The sequence below is a fragment of the Emydura macquarii genome, unplaced genomic scaffold (genome assembly GCF_026122565.2).
Source record: "Emydura macquarii macquarii isolate MOO-44397 ecotype Brisbane River unplaced genomic scaffold, CSIRO-AGI_Emac_v2 contig_2890, whole genome shotgun sequence".
NCBI lineage: Eukaryota > Metazoa > Chordata > Testudines > Chelidae > Emydura > Emydura macquarii.
The window spans coordinates 4,986,693-5,006,751 of NW_027133027.1; the positions used below are offsets into that span (position 1 = coordinate 4,986,693).

General features: G+C 38.1%; 1 protein-coding gene across 1 annotated transcript in view; it reads right to left on the minus strand.

Moving 5' to 3' along the window:
• Nucleotides 1-20,059, minus strand: part of JARID2 (jumonji and AT-rich interaction domain containing 2) — a 300,414-nt gene that overhangs the window by 64,826 nt on the left and 215,529 nt on the right. Inside the window, 1 exon segment of the mRNA XM_067568345.1 lies at nt 8,719-8,888. Coding sequence (XP_067424446.1) covers nt 8,719-8,888 — 170 coding nt within the window.

A 20,059-nucleotide genomic window follows, 5' to 3' on the forward strand; every position in this document is an offset into this window, starting at 1 on the left:
GGACCCAGAGCTCCCAGCCTCTGCCTCTCCCTGCCCCACTGCTCTCATCCCACCCAAACCCCATGTCCCCGTTTCAGCCCCATTTTGTCATAGTTGGTTATTTTTAGTAAAGTCAGCGAGAGGCCACAGCTTCTGTGAATTTCTGTTTATTACCTGTGACCTCTCCCTGACTTTTACTAAAAATAACCATGATGAAATCTTAACCTTAATCACTATGCAGGGCACTGGTGCGACCTATCTGGCTTCAAGACTGAACTTGATAAGTTTATGGAGGGGATGGTAGGATAAGACTGCCTACAATGGCATGTAGCTGATCTGTGAGTGCTAGCAGCAAATCTCTCCAATGGCCAGTGATGGGACACAGGATGGGGAATGCTCTGAGTTACTACGGAGAATTCTTCCCCAGGGTCTGGCTGATCAAACTTGCCCACATGCTCAAGGTCTAACTGAACATCATATTTGGGGTTGGGAAGGAATTTTTCCCCAGGTCAGATTGGCAGAGGCCCTGGGAGGAGGGGCAGGGTTGCCTTCCTCTGAAGCAGGGGACATGGGTCACTTTCAGGTTTAAACTACTATAAATGGTGGATTATCTGTAACTTTAAGTCTTTAAATCATGATTTGAGGAATTAAGTAACTCAGCCAGAGATTAGGGGTCTATTGCAGGAGTGGGTGGGTGAAGTTCTGTGGCCTGCAATGTGCAGGAGGTCAGACTACATGATCATGACCATTTTAACCTTAAGGTCTATGAAATGTTAGTAACATGGTTATTATAGTCCATTCTGAGAAGCAGTTAAGTCTTACGGAGAGGGAGGAGAGTTATGTATGTTCCAATAAATTAATGGACATACTAGAACATAATATAACAATTTATGGAGTACAAAACCCATTTAACTTCTTTAGCATATTAATTATCTCCCCTGCATCTCCCTCATACATGACCACAAAGATCACAGGTTTTAGCCCAATGCCACTATTAAATATGTTTATTAACTGCAGTGATGCCATGAGCAGCTCCCCTCTGCTCCTATTTCTGCCAAACTTGGATCTGGCAATCTGCCCATCACCAACTATCATAGCAGTAATGATACCTACTGCCACTAAACTACCAGGCCAGTATTTATTATTATTATTATTATTATTGAACTTGTTTACTATGGTAGTGCCTAAGGACCAACTAAGATTGGAGTACCATTGTGCTAGACACTGTCAGTATAAATCAACGTGTTTCATGGTTATGTCAACTAACAAGAATGCACCTTTCTTTAGGAAATAACCAAAGTACAAATGGAAAAGTTGATGAAAATCAATTATTTAAATTGAGACTATCCAAATTGCTGATTTAATTCACCTTAATTTAAATCAATCCACCCTGCTGTGACCGTAGGCACCCCTTTATTCACACTACTGTGATGATTTTTATACAAAATATGCCTGAGGAGATATCATTTGAAAACTAACTCCAGAGTGGATTGTAAAATATATGTAACAATGCTGTACATGAAATTATAGATACTTACTAATATTATGCTTTAAAGTCTGTGACTAGAAGATGTTTAAGCCAGGCATGTCAGACGGAGTTGATAACACGTTTTCTCCAGACAATGGAAAGAGGCCGATACCTCAAACCAGGTGTGGCCCAGACTCAAAGGGCTATTAATTTGTATCGGAGTTTGCAGCAGGAAGAGATAATGTACATAGTAAAAACCACCAGCAGAGGAGGAACAATCATAAAGCCTTATCTTCCAGACCTCGAGGATCATTTACACAGCATGAACTAATGAACTTTATCTGGGGGTACCCTTCAGAAGAATACATTTCAAAGCCTTACTGGACTATCAAAGGGAGGTGCAAAGAACCCCAAGTTATCCTTCACCTTAAGGAGACAAAGAAACCAAGCAAGCTGATCTCTGTGATGGATCCTGGCCAATAAAAAAGCTGGAAAGAAGACTACGGGAGAGTGAGAAATCATCTTGAACAAAGACTGTATTTTGCTAGATTAAGTTTTAGACTTTTAGATGCATGTTTTCACTTCTATTTGCAATCGTTTCTGACTTTAACCATTCTACCTGAATTTACTTAAAACCTCTCATTTTGATTAAATAAACTTGTTGTACTTTTATTCTAACTCAACCCAATACTGTATTTGAATTGCAGTGATTATTAAAAACATCAGTTAAAGCAACAAGCTACTGTGCTTTTGTCTCTTTAAAGGAGCAACAGACCTTATTACTGAACTGGACATTTCAGAGCGGATGATTTGGGGGAAATTCGGGACTTGGGATGTGTTGGGGTCACTTGGCTACTAACAACCAAGGGTGGTGGAAACCAGAGTGTGGCTGTGGTGTAACAAGCAGGCTGCTGAAGTCAGAGTTGTTGAATCAAGGCTGCTCAACACACAGACACTCAGGGCATGCGGGTATGCTGGCTGGGAGCATCCAGACAGGGGGGTACAGCCGCAGTGTATTTTAAGGCACTCAGGGTTGTAGCACAAGCAGTGGCACAACCACTCACTGGTCTGAACTGCACCCCAAAACCTGACACCTGCCCCCTGGCATGTTTAAGGGTGGGACGGTTGTGCAAGGACAAGGTGACCAGAATGGTGAAAGCTGCCGAAGTTTGGCAAAATATACACGTTTTTGCTGCAGTGACAATGGAGTTTGTTGTTTGCATGTTTTTGCAACATTGCATCATTGTAAAATTGATGAAATTGTTAAATTACTTGAAAGAATGAACAACAAGAGTTATATGGCACTTTAAAGACTAACAAATTTAATTTCAGCAGGCATACGCTTTCGTGAGGCATAAGAATGAAGAATTCTTTGTTTTGGATTATGAGAGGGCAGAAGATCTGTTGGCATAGTCTCAAAGCTATATTTTGAGGCCTTGATTACTGAGATGCCTCTATTTAGGAATCCCTTTAAAAAAAAAATCAATAGAATATAGTTCCCAGAAATGCAGCTTATTTTGAAAACTGACCCTGGGAAAGCTTTCTAATGTTGGCTAATAATCGTACCCTTTGCTGCTATTACCTTCCCTGAAGAACTCATCCTACCCTAAAGGGGGAGATGGAGTGGAAAGAGAATCAACTCCCTAACTTTTATTGCTCCACTTGTAACATTTTTTACCTGTAAACAGTTGTGGGGAGTAAAGACAACTTAAAACAGAAGCTATTAGGGATAATGTGACCTCAGTCACAGAGAATACAGTAAAAGAACAGCCCATTGTACTACAGCATAAAGATGATGTTCCTCTCCACATGCACACTACTGAAAGATACTAATTATGCCTCTGGCAAAGGGCATATGGGCTCCTTCAAAGAAGCTATTTAAAGATAACAACACTATAGGCAAACACTTTCAGATATATCTGCACTATTCCATTCCTTCTCATGTTGGAAATTCTGGGACATGACTTAAAAACTAAAAATAATAAAGGAACGGGAGTCCTGCCAAGCCTGGGCAATGTTGTATTTCTAAATACATCTATTACTTGTTAAAGTTTTTTCATCTTAGCCAGATGGCTTTTTTAAAACAGAACAAAATTAAAAATACTCATTAATTGCTATTTTACATTTTCAAGTGAAGACTGTGAAAAATCAATGAATATTAATTTTAAAAATGTCCACAGCCCTCACTATTTCTGATAATGAAAGCAAGCAGGAATTGGTAAATTCTCTCCCCACCTAAATTAGAGCATGTTTTAAAAGAATAATTAGGATCATAAACTTTTAGAGAAATAAAATAGAACCCAAAGTGATACAGACCCCAGTCCTACAAAAAGTATCTCTAAACATGGGCCCCTTCTCTCTGTGGAGTCCCACTGTCTTTAAACACAACGGCCTGTGCATAATGTTCCACGTTCCTGGAATTCAATTAGACTTTCCAGCTACGTTTTGGATGTTAAAAGCCATAAAGAAAAATCTTCCATCCTCAAGGGAAGAGTGAATTTCTTGGTGTTATTGGAATTTTTAAATTAATGTAGTTAAACGGGAAACTGTGGTATAAATGTTAATTTCACAAAGTTTGGATGGTAGTTTACAAAGCTCAGTGTATCCTCCTTAAGTGACTTACAGAGAGAAAGATCTCCTTCACAAAGAAGCAAAGTTAGTTCATTAGTTTCTATTGGCAAGGGAGATTCACTTTTTATGAGCATCATTTGTTCAATACTTCAAAGGGCTTTAATAGTTTTATGAAGGGACACAAATCTCTAGGTCCTCCTGGACTTTAACATCAAGGTTTGATATTTTGTAATACCATCTTGTAAAAGGAATTTGAGCAGGAAGCCCAATAAGGTCCCATCATTTCCCCACTGCCTTATGAAATACACGAGACATAGTGTGCAATTTATTCCAAATACACTCTCCAGCCAACAGAACAGCAACACTTTGAGGCCCACCAGAACACGTGTAAAACTCCATCACTGTGAAATTGGCCTAATTAGCCTAAGTGGTACACCTTTCTCAGAATGAGATTGTCGTAACAGATATCAAACATTTATACAGTGCCATACATTTATACTCCGTTTTCAACAAGAATATTTAGAAAAGAATTTAATCTCAGTGTAGTATGACAATGTCGTTTTCAAGCACTCACTGAGCAGATATCATCACTGAGACATCAAAGCTTATACTACTGACTTATCAACCAGACTAGTTCCCAGTCCTGCAAAATGACAGAGTACTACTGAAATCATCAGGATGCACATGCACAAGGATCCACACAAGTGAATCGCCCTGAAGGACGAATTGTTAACTAATCCACTGCACAGTTTTCAAAGACCTGAACAAATGTTCAATACATGCCTCGTGATACTATGTAACCAACAATCACATTATTGCTAAAACCTATTAACGGCCATGAATTTCAGTGTTTTCAATACAAGGGTAAACTGTAAAAGAATTGAGCTGGGATTTAGTGGCACAGTTCTTATTAGCAACTGAAACTGCAGAGCTGAAACCCCACATGCAAATTTTAAAACATTTGCAATCAAACTACTAATTTGAAGATTTGACTGGAGTTTTTCCTCATTTATAAAGGGCATTGTGTTCACCAGCTATAGTTTTTTCCCACCTTTCAATTCTAATAATTAGATATAAATTTTACTCCTTATTCATGGTAACATTTGGAGAGAGAAAGTTCTTCTATCACAGACAAGACAGGCTTTCTATTCTTCTGTGTCCCATGTTCTAGCCAGCAGTTTAAAATCAGAACTTCAAATGTTCTTTCTACTTAACAATCACCAGTATTAAATCCATCTTAAAATGTTGTGTGTACTGAAAGGGGCAGGGGAGAGGGAAGGAACTGTGTTAAAGCATACTGGGGATGGACGGAGATACGGGGGGAAATGTTCTGTGGTAGTCACATCAGAATTAAATTCCCACTCCACTTTCAAAATCACTTTGTTTAACCACACAAATAGCAGCAGCAAGATGGATGTTTTTTCCTTCACAAAAATATTTGCAAATTCTTGGACACAGCAGAGGGGCAACCTTAACATTTCTGAATCTTTAATTGAAAAGGGATATTAGATTCATAATTTTATTTAGAACAAAAGACTTTGGAGGAAAATAATGTTACAAATGTGTGTCAACCGCAGCCTCAACTATTTAATTTGGAAAAAATTGTGGATTATGGGGCAAGATGTGAGGAAAATGTCAGTTTTTTTTTTTTTTTTTTTTTGTGGTTACCAGATGTTAAAGGGACACTTCCTTACCCATTTAGGCTTAAGAATGAGGTTTACTACAACATGGTTTTTTAAATAAGGCCGGTTATCGAAATGTTTTTTTTTAAAACAATAAAGGAAGTTATATTTAAACAAATACAGCTTCTTACAGCACGTATTCATTTGCATAATACTGCAGGCTGGCATTGAGAGAGCCAACAAATGTAAAATAATCACAAATTGACAGGTGGATTTTAATTTTATTTCCATTCTGTCATTATTGTCCATGTTGAGCAAAATGTAATAAGTAAGACTGCATAAAATGAGAAAGGTGAGGAACTGATATAATTTTTAAAATTATTTTAGATTCAATAATCCTTGCGTTATTAGTAAAAAAGGTAAGATTATAAATGTCAGAATTTTAACCCATCAGTGTCACTTTAGGAAAGATTTTATTAGTAAAAAAACCTGTAAGAAGTACAATCACCAGCAAGTCTCAGTCTTCCATCTTCTCACTGGAAGTCAACTGAGTGTTTTCCTTGGGAAACAAAGGCTTATTTTGGGGTGAAACTTTAAAGTTTCCTCACCCTCCTCTATTTGCACATATTGGGTGAAGTTCCTTTGCACAAACATTGTCCAATCTCTTCTCTCAGGTATGTGAAAAATTAAAAAATCCGTATACATTAAAAAAAAAAAAAAAAAAAAAACGAGGGAAAATGAAGTTGTAAAAAGTGCATTAAGAGCCAGATTTGGTGCTGTGCCTCCAGGAGTCCCTTTGCCTTCTGGAAGCACCACACAGAATCTGTATCCTACTGAAATGGTCCCAGTATAACTCAGAGGAGCCTGGCTCCTCTAAACTATGGCATACTCCCCAGTCAGTGGCAATGGAGCAGTTATAGGGGTTGTAATGAGGACAGTAAGCTTCTCTCATTCTACTATCAATATTTTTAAGTTGTATTCAATAAAATGCTCAGGTTTGGTATTCCTAGTGTATTTTTATCCTAATACTGGGGGGATGGGGAATTTGTATATAACCTCTCATTTACTTGCACATATTGTTTGAAAACCACACATATTTCTGGATCTTGAAGAAATTCGGAATCGATTGCAGATCTTCAACAACTTTATAAATTTCTATTACTTTATAGCAGCTCATCTATTAGAAGAAAATTACAGATACAAGATCCAAATGTTCACTATTAAAATAAAATATTGCTGCATGAGGCATTGGATTAGAAGAAGATACCTGTATCTCATATTGCATTATTCAAGTCAGATTGCTGGGGGTAAAGTCTCCCCCCTTTCCAAGTCACCTCTCCTTAGATGTGGGAGCATTGACAGACTTAACAATACATATTTAAAAAGAAGGGGTGGTGTGTATATATATATATATATATATCTGTATGAATGCACTCATATGCACACATTCGTTAGCTGAATTTTTCCATACACCGTGTCAATTGGCCCTGAGCACTCCAGTAGCATGCTGTCAACAGAGAGAGAGCAAATTACCACACAGCAAATTATATCTAATCCACAGAAATGTAGATATCAAGGGACTGGCTCTACATTTTAGTCTCCACTAGATGCTACTTTTCACAATCCATATAAAAGAATTAAAGAACATCCCATCCCTATCCCCCATTACGAGAGAACTTTACATACTGGATGAGGATCAAGATAGACAGTGTGGCACCCATTAGCAGCAGAATACATAAGAGAAGAAAAAATCATCTGTGCTGCACTAAGAGGAGAAAACCAAGGCAGGCAGGCAGCTATGATTGGTGCTGATCAGTTGTCTTCCAAGTGGGAGAACTGCGCTGTAAGGAGAAGCAACTGGGATCTGCAAAGTGGTAGTATTAACTGAGACAAGAAGCAAAAGTAGCAAACCTCAGGGGATTAAGCCCACCGTGTTAGGATTCTGCAAGCAGAGCATGCACTATCTGTAATGAAGGCACACTCCTTCGTCCAGGCTATAGGAAAGAAAGGGCATTGACAACTGCAACCACTCTAGCACATTAAACATGAACACTGTCTAGCTACAAAGAGCCTGATGGTTAGAGCCCTGAACGGACACAAAATTTGTATCAGCATCTGATCCATGATCCGCAAACATGGTCCACAGATATCCGCAGATTTACACGGCTGTACTGGTGGTAGTCCAGGCACACTTAGATGAAAGAATAATGGCTACAATGCAGGTCTAATGCCACAATCAAGAGATTAAACAGGAAGAAAATACCCCCAGGCCTACGCTTGGGGGCATGAAAAATCCCAGCCTGGGGGGGGGAAAAGCCTAAGCATGACCTAGCCGGGAGGTACAGCACTCAAAGAGAGTCTCTGGTGTAATCAAGAAAGAATTATCAATATGTCATTCAAAGGCTTTGTTCTCACTGTCAAAAAGTGTTGTGTTTTTTTCAGTGGGCTAAACTGACAGGTTAGCCAGGAGGTTCACCATATCTAGCAGCTACCTCATGGAAACATGCCTTGTTTCCACTAGGGTTTTACAATGAGATAGCTAACGGGAGTCAGTTATCCAACTAAAGAAACGTATCTTTTCTGCAGCAAAGTCAAAACCAAAATCAACCTTTTCTTCTAGTCAGATAAAGGTTTGTTGCTCTGGGATTTAGCTGGTATGGTGATGATCCGTTAATGAACACTCCATATGTAGAGGAGGGGAATAATAACCAGCTAGATTTCCACTTCTGGTGGAAAAGAAGTACTTGTGAGGGTTAAGCAGGGTCTTAGTTCATATAATCAGACAAAAGTGAGAGAGGGAATGGGAAGGACAAGAAGAAAAGATAAAAACCTGTTCTGGATGACAGAGTGCTAAGAGTAAAAAAAATTTCCATCTGCTCTGTTATTGACCTAATTTTATCATCTATATATTGATGAAGTAAAACACTATTCCTGTATTTATAGTCAGACTACTGAGCAGAAATGTGTGTAGTATGTTCAAGTGTAACACCACTGCATTCAACTAGACTTTATTGTGTGGTACTGTAGTTTGTTCTCTGAATTACAGATTGTTCCTCTAGGCAGCTGCAAGATTCCTACCTCGAAGGCAGAGAAATGTAAGGAAATCTTCTGTCTTGGGCTTCCTTTTGGAGAGGTCAGAAATCTGAGTAGCTGGAGGGGGTAACAACGGTTCCACTATCTTTATTGGAGTTGTGCTGGGACTGTTTGGCTGTGACTGAGCAAACTTCCTTTGTGCTTGCAGCCTGGGTCTGTGAAAACAAGAGAATATCACAAGCATATTAGGCAGAACAGAGAATACAGACTTAAATTTAACAATTGGCTGTGACGAGAGGGATAAAAATCAATCAATCACCAATCACCTTAGTTGTGTTTAGTCCACAATACATTTTTAAGTGTAACAATTATGATTTATTAAGTTTGAGAGGAAGTTTTTTTTACCCCAGTTATTTCATAGTATCCATTGCAATCTTAAGCATTTCTGGGTGACTTTTAACTTTGCACTAATTCAATATAGTAAATAGGGAACTTTTCATCCATAAGTGTGACTAGCATACTATATGTTACAAACATTTTCACACACTCCATAAAATTAAATCACATCAACTAATATCTGCTATTTTTCCTTCATTAAAACTTCTTTCTCAAAAAGGTGCATATACATTTGTTACTTTGGTTCTTCCATAGTTAACATTCTACTTAAATTTACAACTGAGCATTTTTAAATGGAAATTTCTAACTTATGCCAAAACTTTAATCAAACTGACTAAAACTGACTGTTAGAGCCAAAGTGGGGAGATAATATCTTTTATTGGACCAACTTCTGCTGGTGAGAGAGAGGTACACTCCATGCTCTTCTTCAGATCTGGAAAAGGTATTCCCAAGCCTCACAGCAAAATGCAAGATGGAACAGATTGTTTGGCATAAGTAGTTAGCACATACTGTAAGGGACCATTCAAGGTAGAGTGGCCTGTTAACACCTCTGCAGTCATAGGACAAAAAGAGGGGTAGTGCATTGCAGTCTGTTCCACCTTGCATTTTTCTGTGACACTGGGAGTACCTATCCCAGACCTGAGGAAGAGCTCTCTGTGTGGCACTCAAAAGCTTGTTTCTCTTACCCCCAAAGGCTACATCTGCACTAGAGAGCTTACAGCAGAATAGCTATACCACTGCAGCTGTGCCGCTGTATAGTCTCCTGTGTAGCCACTAGTCCCCTCAGCATAATTAAACCAGCCCCAACGAGCGACGGTAGCTATGTCAGTAGAAGAGTGTCTTCTGGCAACATAGCGCTGTCCACACTGGCGCTTCTGTTGGTGAAACTTGTGTGGGTCAGGATTGTGTTTTTTCACACCCCTGACTAACAAAAGTTTGCCGACAAAAGTGCTAGTGTAGACATAGCCAGCAGCTGGTCCAATAAAAGATATTACCTCACCCATCCTGTCACTCTATATTCTGGGATAAACAGGGCTACAGCTACACTACACAAAACCGAGTGTGACAGAAATCACATTTAATCCAGGAGCAGCAGCCCATATTTCAGATATACTGCTGCACATCCATAAGTGCAGTTTTGCAAAAACCTCAAGTAAGGCATTTTATTTTTGACCGGCAAGTAAAATATCAGGTTTTATTTCCCATTGTCAACATCCTGGGTAGAGAGAGAGCAGGCAAACAGATTTTGTACTTGGGCTGTAGACATTCAGTACAATTCTGCAAGGCTGCATTAGCAAGAATGAAGAACAGGGAAAGGCAGAGTGAAGTTATCTTCTTGCTTGCCCTCTATAGCTAGCTGAACTTCCTGGATTAATCTTGGGTTTGTGTCATCTAATATGGCTGAGATGACGGATGATAAGTGAAGTGAATTTGGGATTCATATCAGAAATGAGAACACTCGCCTATTCAAAGGGTCTCATGAGTACTCAGCTGCAATAAGAAAAAATAATTTAGAGTAGAAATTTGTTCTAGGAAAAATACTCCTGTGTATGGCAGCTAACTGGAGGGGAACAACTTTGTTCCTCACTTTGACCCTGATTCTGCATAGCACTCAAATCTTATGGAAGTCAATGGGAATTAAGTTCTTTGCTGAACTGGGGCCTAGTCAATCCAGATTTCCAAGCATTCCAAGATCTTGACAGAGAGAACCCATTACAGAATAAAAGGGCTTCATAGCAGTGAGAAATCCAAATGCTACTCAGATAGTTAGTCGTTAATAATTCACAATCTTTATAATTCATAACTTTATAAAAGCTAGTTCAAAATTCCCGTCTTCAGGTCAATTAAAAAAGAAAAAAAGGCAGCTAACTCAAAGACGACTGTTAGTGGTATAGTTGGAAAAAGCTTAAATGTCAATTTTTAGAGGAGAGGGAAGTCAACTTTACATTGATGATTGGTTCTACTAATACCGTATTTAATCTAACGAACTTGAGATATGTAACAAATATTGTCAGAGAATAATCCAGGTTTGTCATTGTATTGCAAACTTTATCATTGTGATTACCTGATCGAAAACGTAGATGTGAAAGATAATCAGTTAGTGAGGGAAAACCAGTAATCTGCAACCTCCTTCATTTTCACAACTATTAAACTCTGCCATCCAGCCATTCAAACCTCTAACAAGTTTTTGCTAAGGAAAGAGGCAGCATTTAGAAACCTTAACACAGAACTAAGTGCCAAAGAGCAGCAAGTGATCCTAAAACTATCTAGTAAGTAATACCTTAGGAGAACTATTAGGGACGTATGTACAGTCGAGGGAGACACTGAAATCTGACTGCATAGAAAAGCCATACACCAAAGTGCTGGGAAGGAGGAATTTTATTTATTTATTTATTTATTTAGCCCAAGAATTTTTAAGATCTACCTTAAATCCACAAAGTCAGGACATTTCAGAGTTAAAATACCTTGGCAGGCTTAAACTGCTCTCCAAAGATACATGCATACTGACATCAAGAGAATAGAAGTATCATCCACATACTTCATGGTTTTCTCTTCAAAAGCTATGTGGTAGATACTATGCACAAAATGTGTTCTCTCAAGACAAGGGTCAGTTGCCTAGCTAGAACACTGAAAAAATAGCAATATTATATATACCCTGTAATAATGACAGAAAAGCATTTAACAATTCCTCTAAATTTGTTGTCCATATAGTCTCTCACAATTGCCCATAAAGAAAATTATATTTCATCATGATCAAAAGAATCTGCTAAATTCCTGATAGACATATATTACTTCCTTATTTCCATCTCTTCAAGGCTTTACATATCACTTACTATACAATGGTGCTATGATTCTCAAACTGAAATAGGTTTATTGAACATACATATTCATTTTATCTAGGAACAATGATCCTTCAGAATGAAAGCGTTTCTATACACCAATCCACCTGTCCCAAAAATTCATTCAGTTTGTAATGCAGAGTGCTATCCCCTCTGGATTCATGCAGACTAGAGAGCTCTTGCACAGAATAAATGGGATTTTAATTTAAACTGGTTACATTTCTATCACCAAAAGCACACGTGCGGCCTTAAATAATGCTGTGCTATGGATTCTGTTCTGCACAAAATGTATGCTCTCTAGCCAAAAAGCAGACCGTTAAGTGGGGAAAGTGCTTGCTGCTGTAGCATAGAATGATTTTCCCCCAAAGATGTATTTGATAATCTCCCAACCATGCTGTCCGGGGAGAGAGAGAGAGGGGGGGGGGGGGGGCAGGAGGGAGGGAGGGAATCTATACACCAAATTGGCCAAATGCATCTTGAATTTTCCTGTATACATCCACCCCAACCAAAGATTTAGATAAGAAGTAATACTAAGGGTGATCAAACAGAAATCCAAGAAATGCACATTTGAAGCCTGCCATAAGGTTTAATGTTAACCCCTTATATTAAGGATTGTCCATCTGGGTATTTGCAGCGCACTGCATCATCATATGCGGAAAAGAGGGTTTGAGTCAGAGACTGTCCCTATTCAGTCCATCATATCCCAGGAGCACAGTAATATTTTCAGTCGATGGGGTGCTGAAAGGGGAGTGGAGAACAACCATACATTTATCCTAAATGCTAATGTCTATTGATTTAGCAAATTAAAAGTACGCAACATTTCAAAATGTCTTGACATTTACGTTTTGCACCATTTCTTTCTCCCCTGTTCCACACCAGTACACACACTTTCCCCATATTCTGACCGCCCCTTCAGGGCTTTATTTCTCCAACCCCACGCAACCACCATGTAGCACCGTTGTCTCCACCCCACAACAGCCCAAGCTCAGCAGAGGCCTTCCAATCTAGTTATGAAATTTAGGGCAGATCCACGTCCACGTTCAAGATATACCATGGCTTTGCTATTACAAGAGGTGAGATGTCACACTTAATCATACAGCGACAAAGTCTCAACAACTGCTCTTCCTTCATTCTTTCCCTTCCTGATATAGAGCATTTAGCACCACTTCCAATGTGTTCCCTGTTCTCTCTTATTTGGTTCTCACTCCTGCAGTGCACTACCTCTTGGCCAGAGAACCAGTACCTCGGAATCTGAAATATCAAGATTTATTAACTAAAAAGCCATAGCAATTCAATTGAATTAAGTGAATTTAAAAAACAAAAACAAAACCCACACCTTTTTGAGTATGGTATCCTGTGGAGCTTCTGAATTAGCTGCCTTTAGTATATGGATTAGCACTAGGTCCACAGGCTTCAGTTGTAATGTGTGGGAGTATATGATTATCCAACGTGTGGCAGATAACATGATAGACTGAATGTATAGATATTAGTCACTGTTTTAATACTGTGGAATTGCAGTTTCTTGGTTAAATTTTTTTATTCGATTTTTAAAATCAGATACCTGCCTCAGGTTCACAGTTTACCAAAGGACAAAGATTCAGAACATGGTGAGGAAATCCCCAAAATGTCCTACACAATCCAAAGCACTGATAATATGAAGTTGTTCCCTTATTGACTCAATTTTTATTAACTTAATTAATCTTATTAATTTAACTTTCCAATATGAAAAGCCTTAAACTGGTAAATCCAATTATTTAGATTACATACCGATTCTAAACAAAGACAGAATCAGTGGGAGGAGAGGTCTGTTCACTCCAAAACAAGACATTTTGTGTCTGGCAAATACAAAATGACCAACATGGTTGCCCTCTTTGAATGGTTAGGGGATCAAGCTCTTGTTGGTTTGCCAATTTACTGAAAGGCCAATTTAAAAAGAAAATTAAAAAAATGCTCTGTTTCTATCTCCTAAACAATTACCCTCTTCACTCTAGCCCAAAATAGACACACTATTGAACTGGAAAATACTCATACAAAAAAAGACTTTGGTGGGTGAAGGAAGGGGAAATCCTCAAAATAACAACAAGCACTGTGTAAAATTTCTGCAAATAGAAAACATAAACTAGCAGTTACAAATACGCAGATTAAGTTTTGCTTTTAAAAAAAAAAAAAAATACAACCATGAAATAATCTACTTTTTACCCCGCAACATGGCTATATAGACTTTAAACATTCACTAAGCGAAGCAACTAAGACCCAGAAAGCTCTGAATAGAGAAGAGTCTTTGCTAATTTTCTAATCAACATTTCTACAAAAGTTAGTTACAGTTACCAAGTGTTCAGATGCAAGATATTAGTGTGTTAAAACAGGAGAGGTCTACATAATAAAAATATTGTAAGGCTGCATCTATGCTACAAAAGAACGCCAGGTTAGGAAAATATTTTTTTAAATTAAATGAGCTGACATGATATTCCTACCAAGTGTAGGCCTCATTTATGGTAGCAAACACTTTCTGAAAACTGTTCTAGTCTAAAATTATTATATACAAAAGCATTTTAAGCAAATTATATCCCATGCACACTGCAGTTCCAAGTACAGGTACTTTTTAAAAGAAAATTCCAATAGGGTCTCCTAGCATCATTTTTTTTTGGTAGTGTAGGCACAGTCACATTGAGTAAGAAAACACTCACTAAACAAAAGCAGCCTTTTCTCTGCAAGAAAAGGCAAAGCTATTAATGCAACTCTGTGTTAATTTTAGTAAAGATTAGTATTCTAGATAATTGTGCACTCTGAGTTACCTAGAAAACAAGTTTTTAAAGATACCTTAAAAGACACTACACAAATATAAGAAAATAAAACCAAAATTTAATACACCAAACAGTAAGATCTCAATAGTGGATTACAATGCACAGCACTTTTATCAGCAAGTTATTTAAATTATCAGTAGATTACTCTTAGTTCTAAATTTCTCTCACAGTCTTATATAGCATTCAGTTTACCACTCTGTAACTTCTACTAGAAAGCAAAGTGGTAGGTGCTGCCTAATGTTTAGGGTGCAGAATGTTATTGCCATTAATATATTGGATATATTCAAACTGGCAGAACATTTAGAGACTAAGGAATGTTACTCTCACACACGGACATCTCAATAGGGAAGGGGTTTGGTGGATAGAAGCCCACACAGTAATTTTAAAGGAATCAGACACTGGAGTATAACTAGCACTGCTATGCTTCAACATAGCAAAACTTGTAAGATAGTTCACAGGAAGACAGAAATTGCTGTATTGGATCAGACTGTGAGTCAGAAATTGCCTTATTCGATCAGACTGGACTGTTAGTCCAGCAGCTTGGTGCAAACAGTGGTTTGCTGTTCCAGAAGAAGGCATAAGAAAGCCTAAAGTAGGCAGATATATAAAATTCTGCTCCCCAGGAGAGGCTTCTCACAATCCTTAACAACTATAGTCAGGGTTTAAGCCTTGAAGTATAGGTTTTATAGACAGACTAAAGTATTTACTGAAAGTATTTACTATTGTAACTTTAGATATTATTGTTATCCATGAAATGTTCAATCTTACTTAATTTTTTAATACCAGAAAATAAGTAGGTCTGGGCAGGGGTAGATATATCCCCAACATCCTCTACAGCGAAGAGTGATGCAAAGAAATTCTTTCAATTCCAGCAATATCCTTTTCTTCCCTTAATTGCTCTCTTTAACCTCTGGTGATCCAAAACTCACCTGTTCTTTCAGAAGCAAGAAGTCTCTGATATACATACTTAAATATTCTCTTGCTGTTTTATACCTTAGCTACTTGCTTTTTTAATTGCATGTTAGCCCTCCTAATTTCCTTCTTGCCTATTGTCTGCTGTAGTTTATACTCCTTTTTATTGGCTTCGCTAGGGTTCGATTTCCAAATTTTGAAGCTTCTTTGTTTGGCTCAAATAACCTCTTGAACTATCCCATTTAACCAGACTGGTTTAATTCTTGTTTTCCTACTTCCCCTTTTGTTCAGGGGCATACTTCCCTTCAAAGATTGTGTGTAAGTAGCAACCGTGCCAAATCTAAGAATTTTACTTCTCTTGCTTTCTGAAGCATAGTGTCACTATGTTAGTTTTTGTTACTTTTCCTTCCTCTTGGGAACTGTATTATTTTGAGTACTGAATTTCAGAATATCCAATTTTACTACATTATAGTCACTATTGCTTAGTGAGTCAGCTGCTGTTACTTCTTGAACAAACTCCTGTGCTGTTATTTAGGATTAAATAAAGAATAGCCTCTCTTCTTGTGTGCTCTTAGTCTAGCTTTTACAAGAAGCAATCATTTAAGGTGTCAAGAAATTGCTTCCCCATACTTTGTTCCATTGTGATACTTGACAAGTTTATGTGTAGATAGTTGAGGTCCCCTGTCATTACTGCTTTGTTAGACTTTGCTGCCTCTTTGATCTCTCTCAGTATTATGCACTCAATATTCTTTTCTTGATCTGGAAGGTAGTAGTTTAGAACTAGCAGCATACTTATATTATTACATCTTGGGATTTGCAGCCATACAGATCCAACTGTGTCATCTCATTAGATTCTATGGAATGTTTTAAATCTAGCACTGCCTCTCCACCTCTTCTTCCTAATCTGTCATTCCCATATAAATTTATAGTCTACAGTGTCTAGCCAGGCATTAAAATATCCCATTGATTTTTGTTACCCCACCATGTTTCAGTAATGCTTATTATATCAAGGGTCTCTTCCATAGCCATGCATTCTAATACACCTGTTTTTGAGCTCATCATATTATAGAAAGATATTTATAATTTCTATTTTTGTCCATGTGCCAGTTTCCACTTCATTCCTTAATCTGACACTTTGCTGATTTAGCAGAAGATTCTTCTGTGATCTTTATCTGCTGCTGCTCCAGTTCAGGTAAGGAATTGAACTGTCCTTCATACCCATCAAGTGTGACACAAATGACACCCTCAAGTTTATTTCAGCATACAATGTGAATCAAAACTAGTACAGAACATGCATTTATGCAAAGATACTCTTATGTACATAAGGTCACTTATTAAAGTAAATGCACCTGCAAGTGAAATTCTTCAGAAACATTCTGGCTTCATTATAAAGTATCTAGAGCCTAGAACCTCGGTACATGTTTAAAATAGTTTCAAAGCCATCTTCCCCATAGCATATGATTTTGAAGTACTTACTTTCTATCAAATTAAATTCAGCATTTTAAATGTACTTGTGCTCATGGTGGGCAGAATCCAGGGCGAGTGCAATAAATGTGCTGGAGGAGGTCTCATTCTTTATAAGACAACTATAAAATTTCTTACAGCCTTCCACACACAAAAGTGGCCAAATAGAATTTTATCACATTTTCCAAAAAGATTCACCCCATCAGAGAACAACCATGAGACTCTCAGCCCAGAGGGTCAATTTTTCCAGAACTTTGTCAGCATATGAAAATAGGGATTTAGAATGGCAGTGAACCTTCTGCCACAAAAAACCCCCCCAAAACCTAAACTGCATTAGTGCCAACGATAATATAAGATACATGAACAGAATTCATAAAATTACTTTCCCTCTAATTCATCCATGAGGATAAATCTTATGTTTTAAGCCTATTGAAAAATGCTATTTAATAAGCATACAAGACAGCCTGGGTCTGCTCTCCTTGTGAAAACATATTTGTATTATTTTTCTTACCTTAATAACACTTCCTAAACACTGTTCTAGCTACATGTATTTTAGTTTATTATACAACTCCAATCACTGTGGTTAGATTGTAACTTTAGTCAAAGACCTGTGTACACCTCCCCAAGAATAGCTGTGGCAAGCAGGATTACTTGAGAGCTTTTCTTCACTGCTAAAAAAAGCTGGTTTTTTACTTCAGGATAACTAATATGCATGAGGCAAGACAAGGCACTTCAGTTTTACTGTGAGATAAACTCACAGAGGTCATCCCTGGGCAGGGATAAAGGCCCAACCTCAGCAAGTTTATCTCATGCAAAAACTCAAATGCTTGGTCTTCACTTTTTAAAAAAAAAAAACCTTGGGATAACTCGTGCATATTGGTCACCCTGTGGTAAAAAATAGAGCTTTTTAGCAGTGAACACAAACCCTGAGGCGTTCCTCTGAGTCACATTTCCTCTCCTGCTTCCTTCTTACTCCCAGGGGTAGCAATTAATTACTGGCCTATACGAGCAGTGAATTACTACACCTTTTTCCACCATCACTTCTTGGCTCCGCAGTTCTGGCCAGCAAGTAGTTGGTGATAAAAAACAAAGCTCCAACCATTTCCTGTCCCTCCTCACCAACTAGCTCAGGAGACGGAGTAAAAGGGCAAGAACCCCACTCACTCCTATTCACCTGCACAGCCAAGACAGATAACCCCATATTTTCCCTACATGGGCTATTATTCCTTGTTATTGTCTTGCAAAAGCATGTAACCTAAGTCACAATCAAGTCCCGTAACATCTAAGGTAAAAGAAGATGTGGTGTTTTCAACTTATATTTTATTAACTAACCAGAAGAATTTTTGTTGCATTTGTTGCATAAGTTTACAATGATTTAAAGTATCTAAAACCTTAAAGTAAATTTTAACAGGCATCCAGTTTAGAAATTCTTACTCACCTTTTGTTTTTCCAGTATCCCAGTTGCCTTTTGTTTTCTCAGTATCCTTCCCTTGCTTCACCCTAAACCTTTTCTTTTAAACTAATCCATATTGGTTGCACAATTTAAACATCCTTCATTTTTAAATTAATGCTTCAAAGTGAAGTATTCTGACTACATCCCTTTAGTGCCTGAATATCAACAAAAAAAGGCTTACTGAATTCTATTTTTTGCTCTAAGCCTTCAAACACAAAAGGATTATGTTTTGGTTTTACTTTATTAAAAGGAAATAATTACTATCAAAAGTCTGTAAAAATCTCTTCAGGAATAAAATTATGGAAAAAAGTGTTTGGAAAATTAGATCAAATTAAGAGTAACTGATCCTACCCCATCTGATAAATGGCTCTAGTTAAAACCACAACGGACAGCTTGTACATATGTACTAAACACTGAATGCAACTCCCATAACTCCTGGAATTAAATTACAGACTTCTGAGCAAATTTGCTGACCACAAAAAGGTGGATACTACAACATCCAAACTACACCAATTTATCCAGTATCAGATCTCTCTGGAGATTGCAAGACTAAGATTCAGCAATACACAAAAAAGGGTACGTTTAAAGCATGCTTGATACAAGTAGCAGAAAGATCAGAAACACCTTTTTTCAAGAGCTGTAATGTAACAATCATTTTTTAAATATAAATTCTCCAACTTGCTGGGAACTGGAATCAGACGGCAATTCCCTCTCCTGCCACCTGTGCTGACCTGTAAATGACAACAGATGGCAGAAGAGATCCTTCTGAATGTTCATAGGCAGGTGGAGGCAAAGCCTTCCTTGTCCTGTCACAATTCCTGGAATTCTCTCACTTTGGAGTAGCCTCATTTTGAGTCTAAGAAATTTAGTGCAATTAACCCTGACTGAACTTAGTTATGGGTTGTAACCCAGAGAGGGGGACAAGAGGTAGTTGTTTTTGTTTTTAATTGCATAGAGATGATGTATTTATGTGGCAGGGCTGTGCTGGAGAGGACTCTTAACTGCATGGTAAACATCTGCTGTCACAGTCCTCTTCATGTGGGTAACAGGAAGTGTATCATGTGTCTACCACAGGAGGCCTTAGAAATAGCTTGTGAAATCAAGGAAGGCACAGAACTGACTGTACAATCCAGGAAAGCGGAGACACGGCTACAGTTGGAATTATTGCACTAGTCCATTTCTGTGCACTCCCTAAACAGAGCTACTCTTCCCCCCGCCCAAATCAGGATCAGTGTTCCCTTCTCAGATTAGGTAAACCAACCTAGCCTACTAGTCTGGCCTAGGGGTTGTGCAGTGGGCACATCTGCTGGAAGTGATATTTGGCCTGTGGTGTCTGCCATGCTGGGGGCATCTACTGGAACAATCTCATACCACACGGGGGAATGAAAGCTCTAGAACTGCTGAAGCTTCACCCAGTTCTGTATGACTTTGGAAAATACCTGTCAGGGGGGAAAAGCTGCATGCTTTTGCTTTGTTTTTTGTTTTGTTTTGTTTTTTAAATAATCACTCACAGGTAC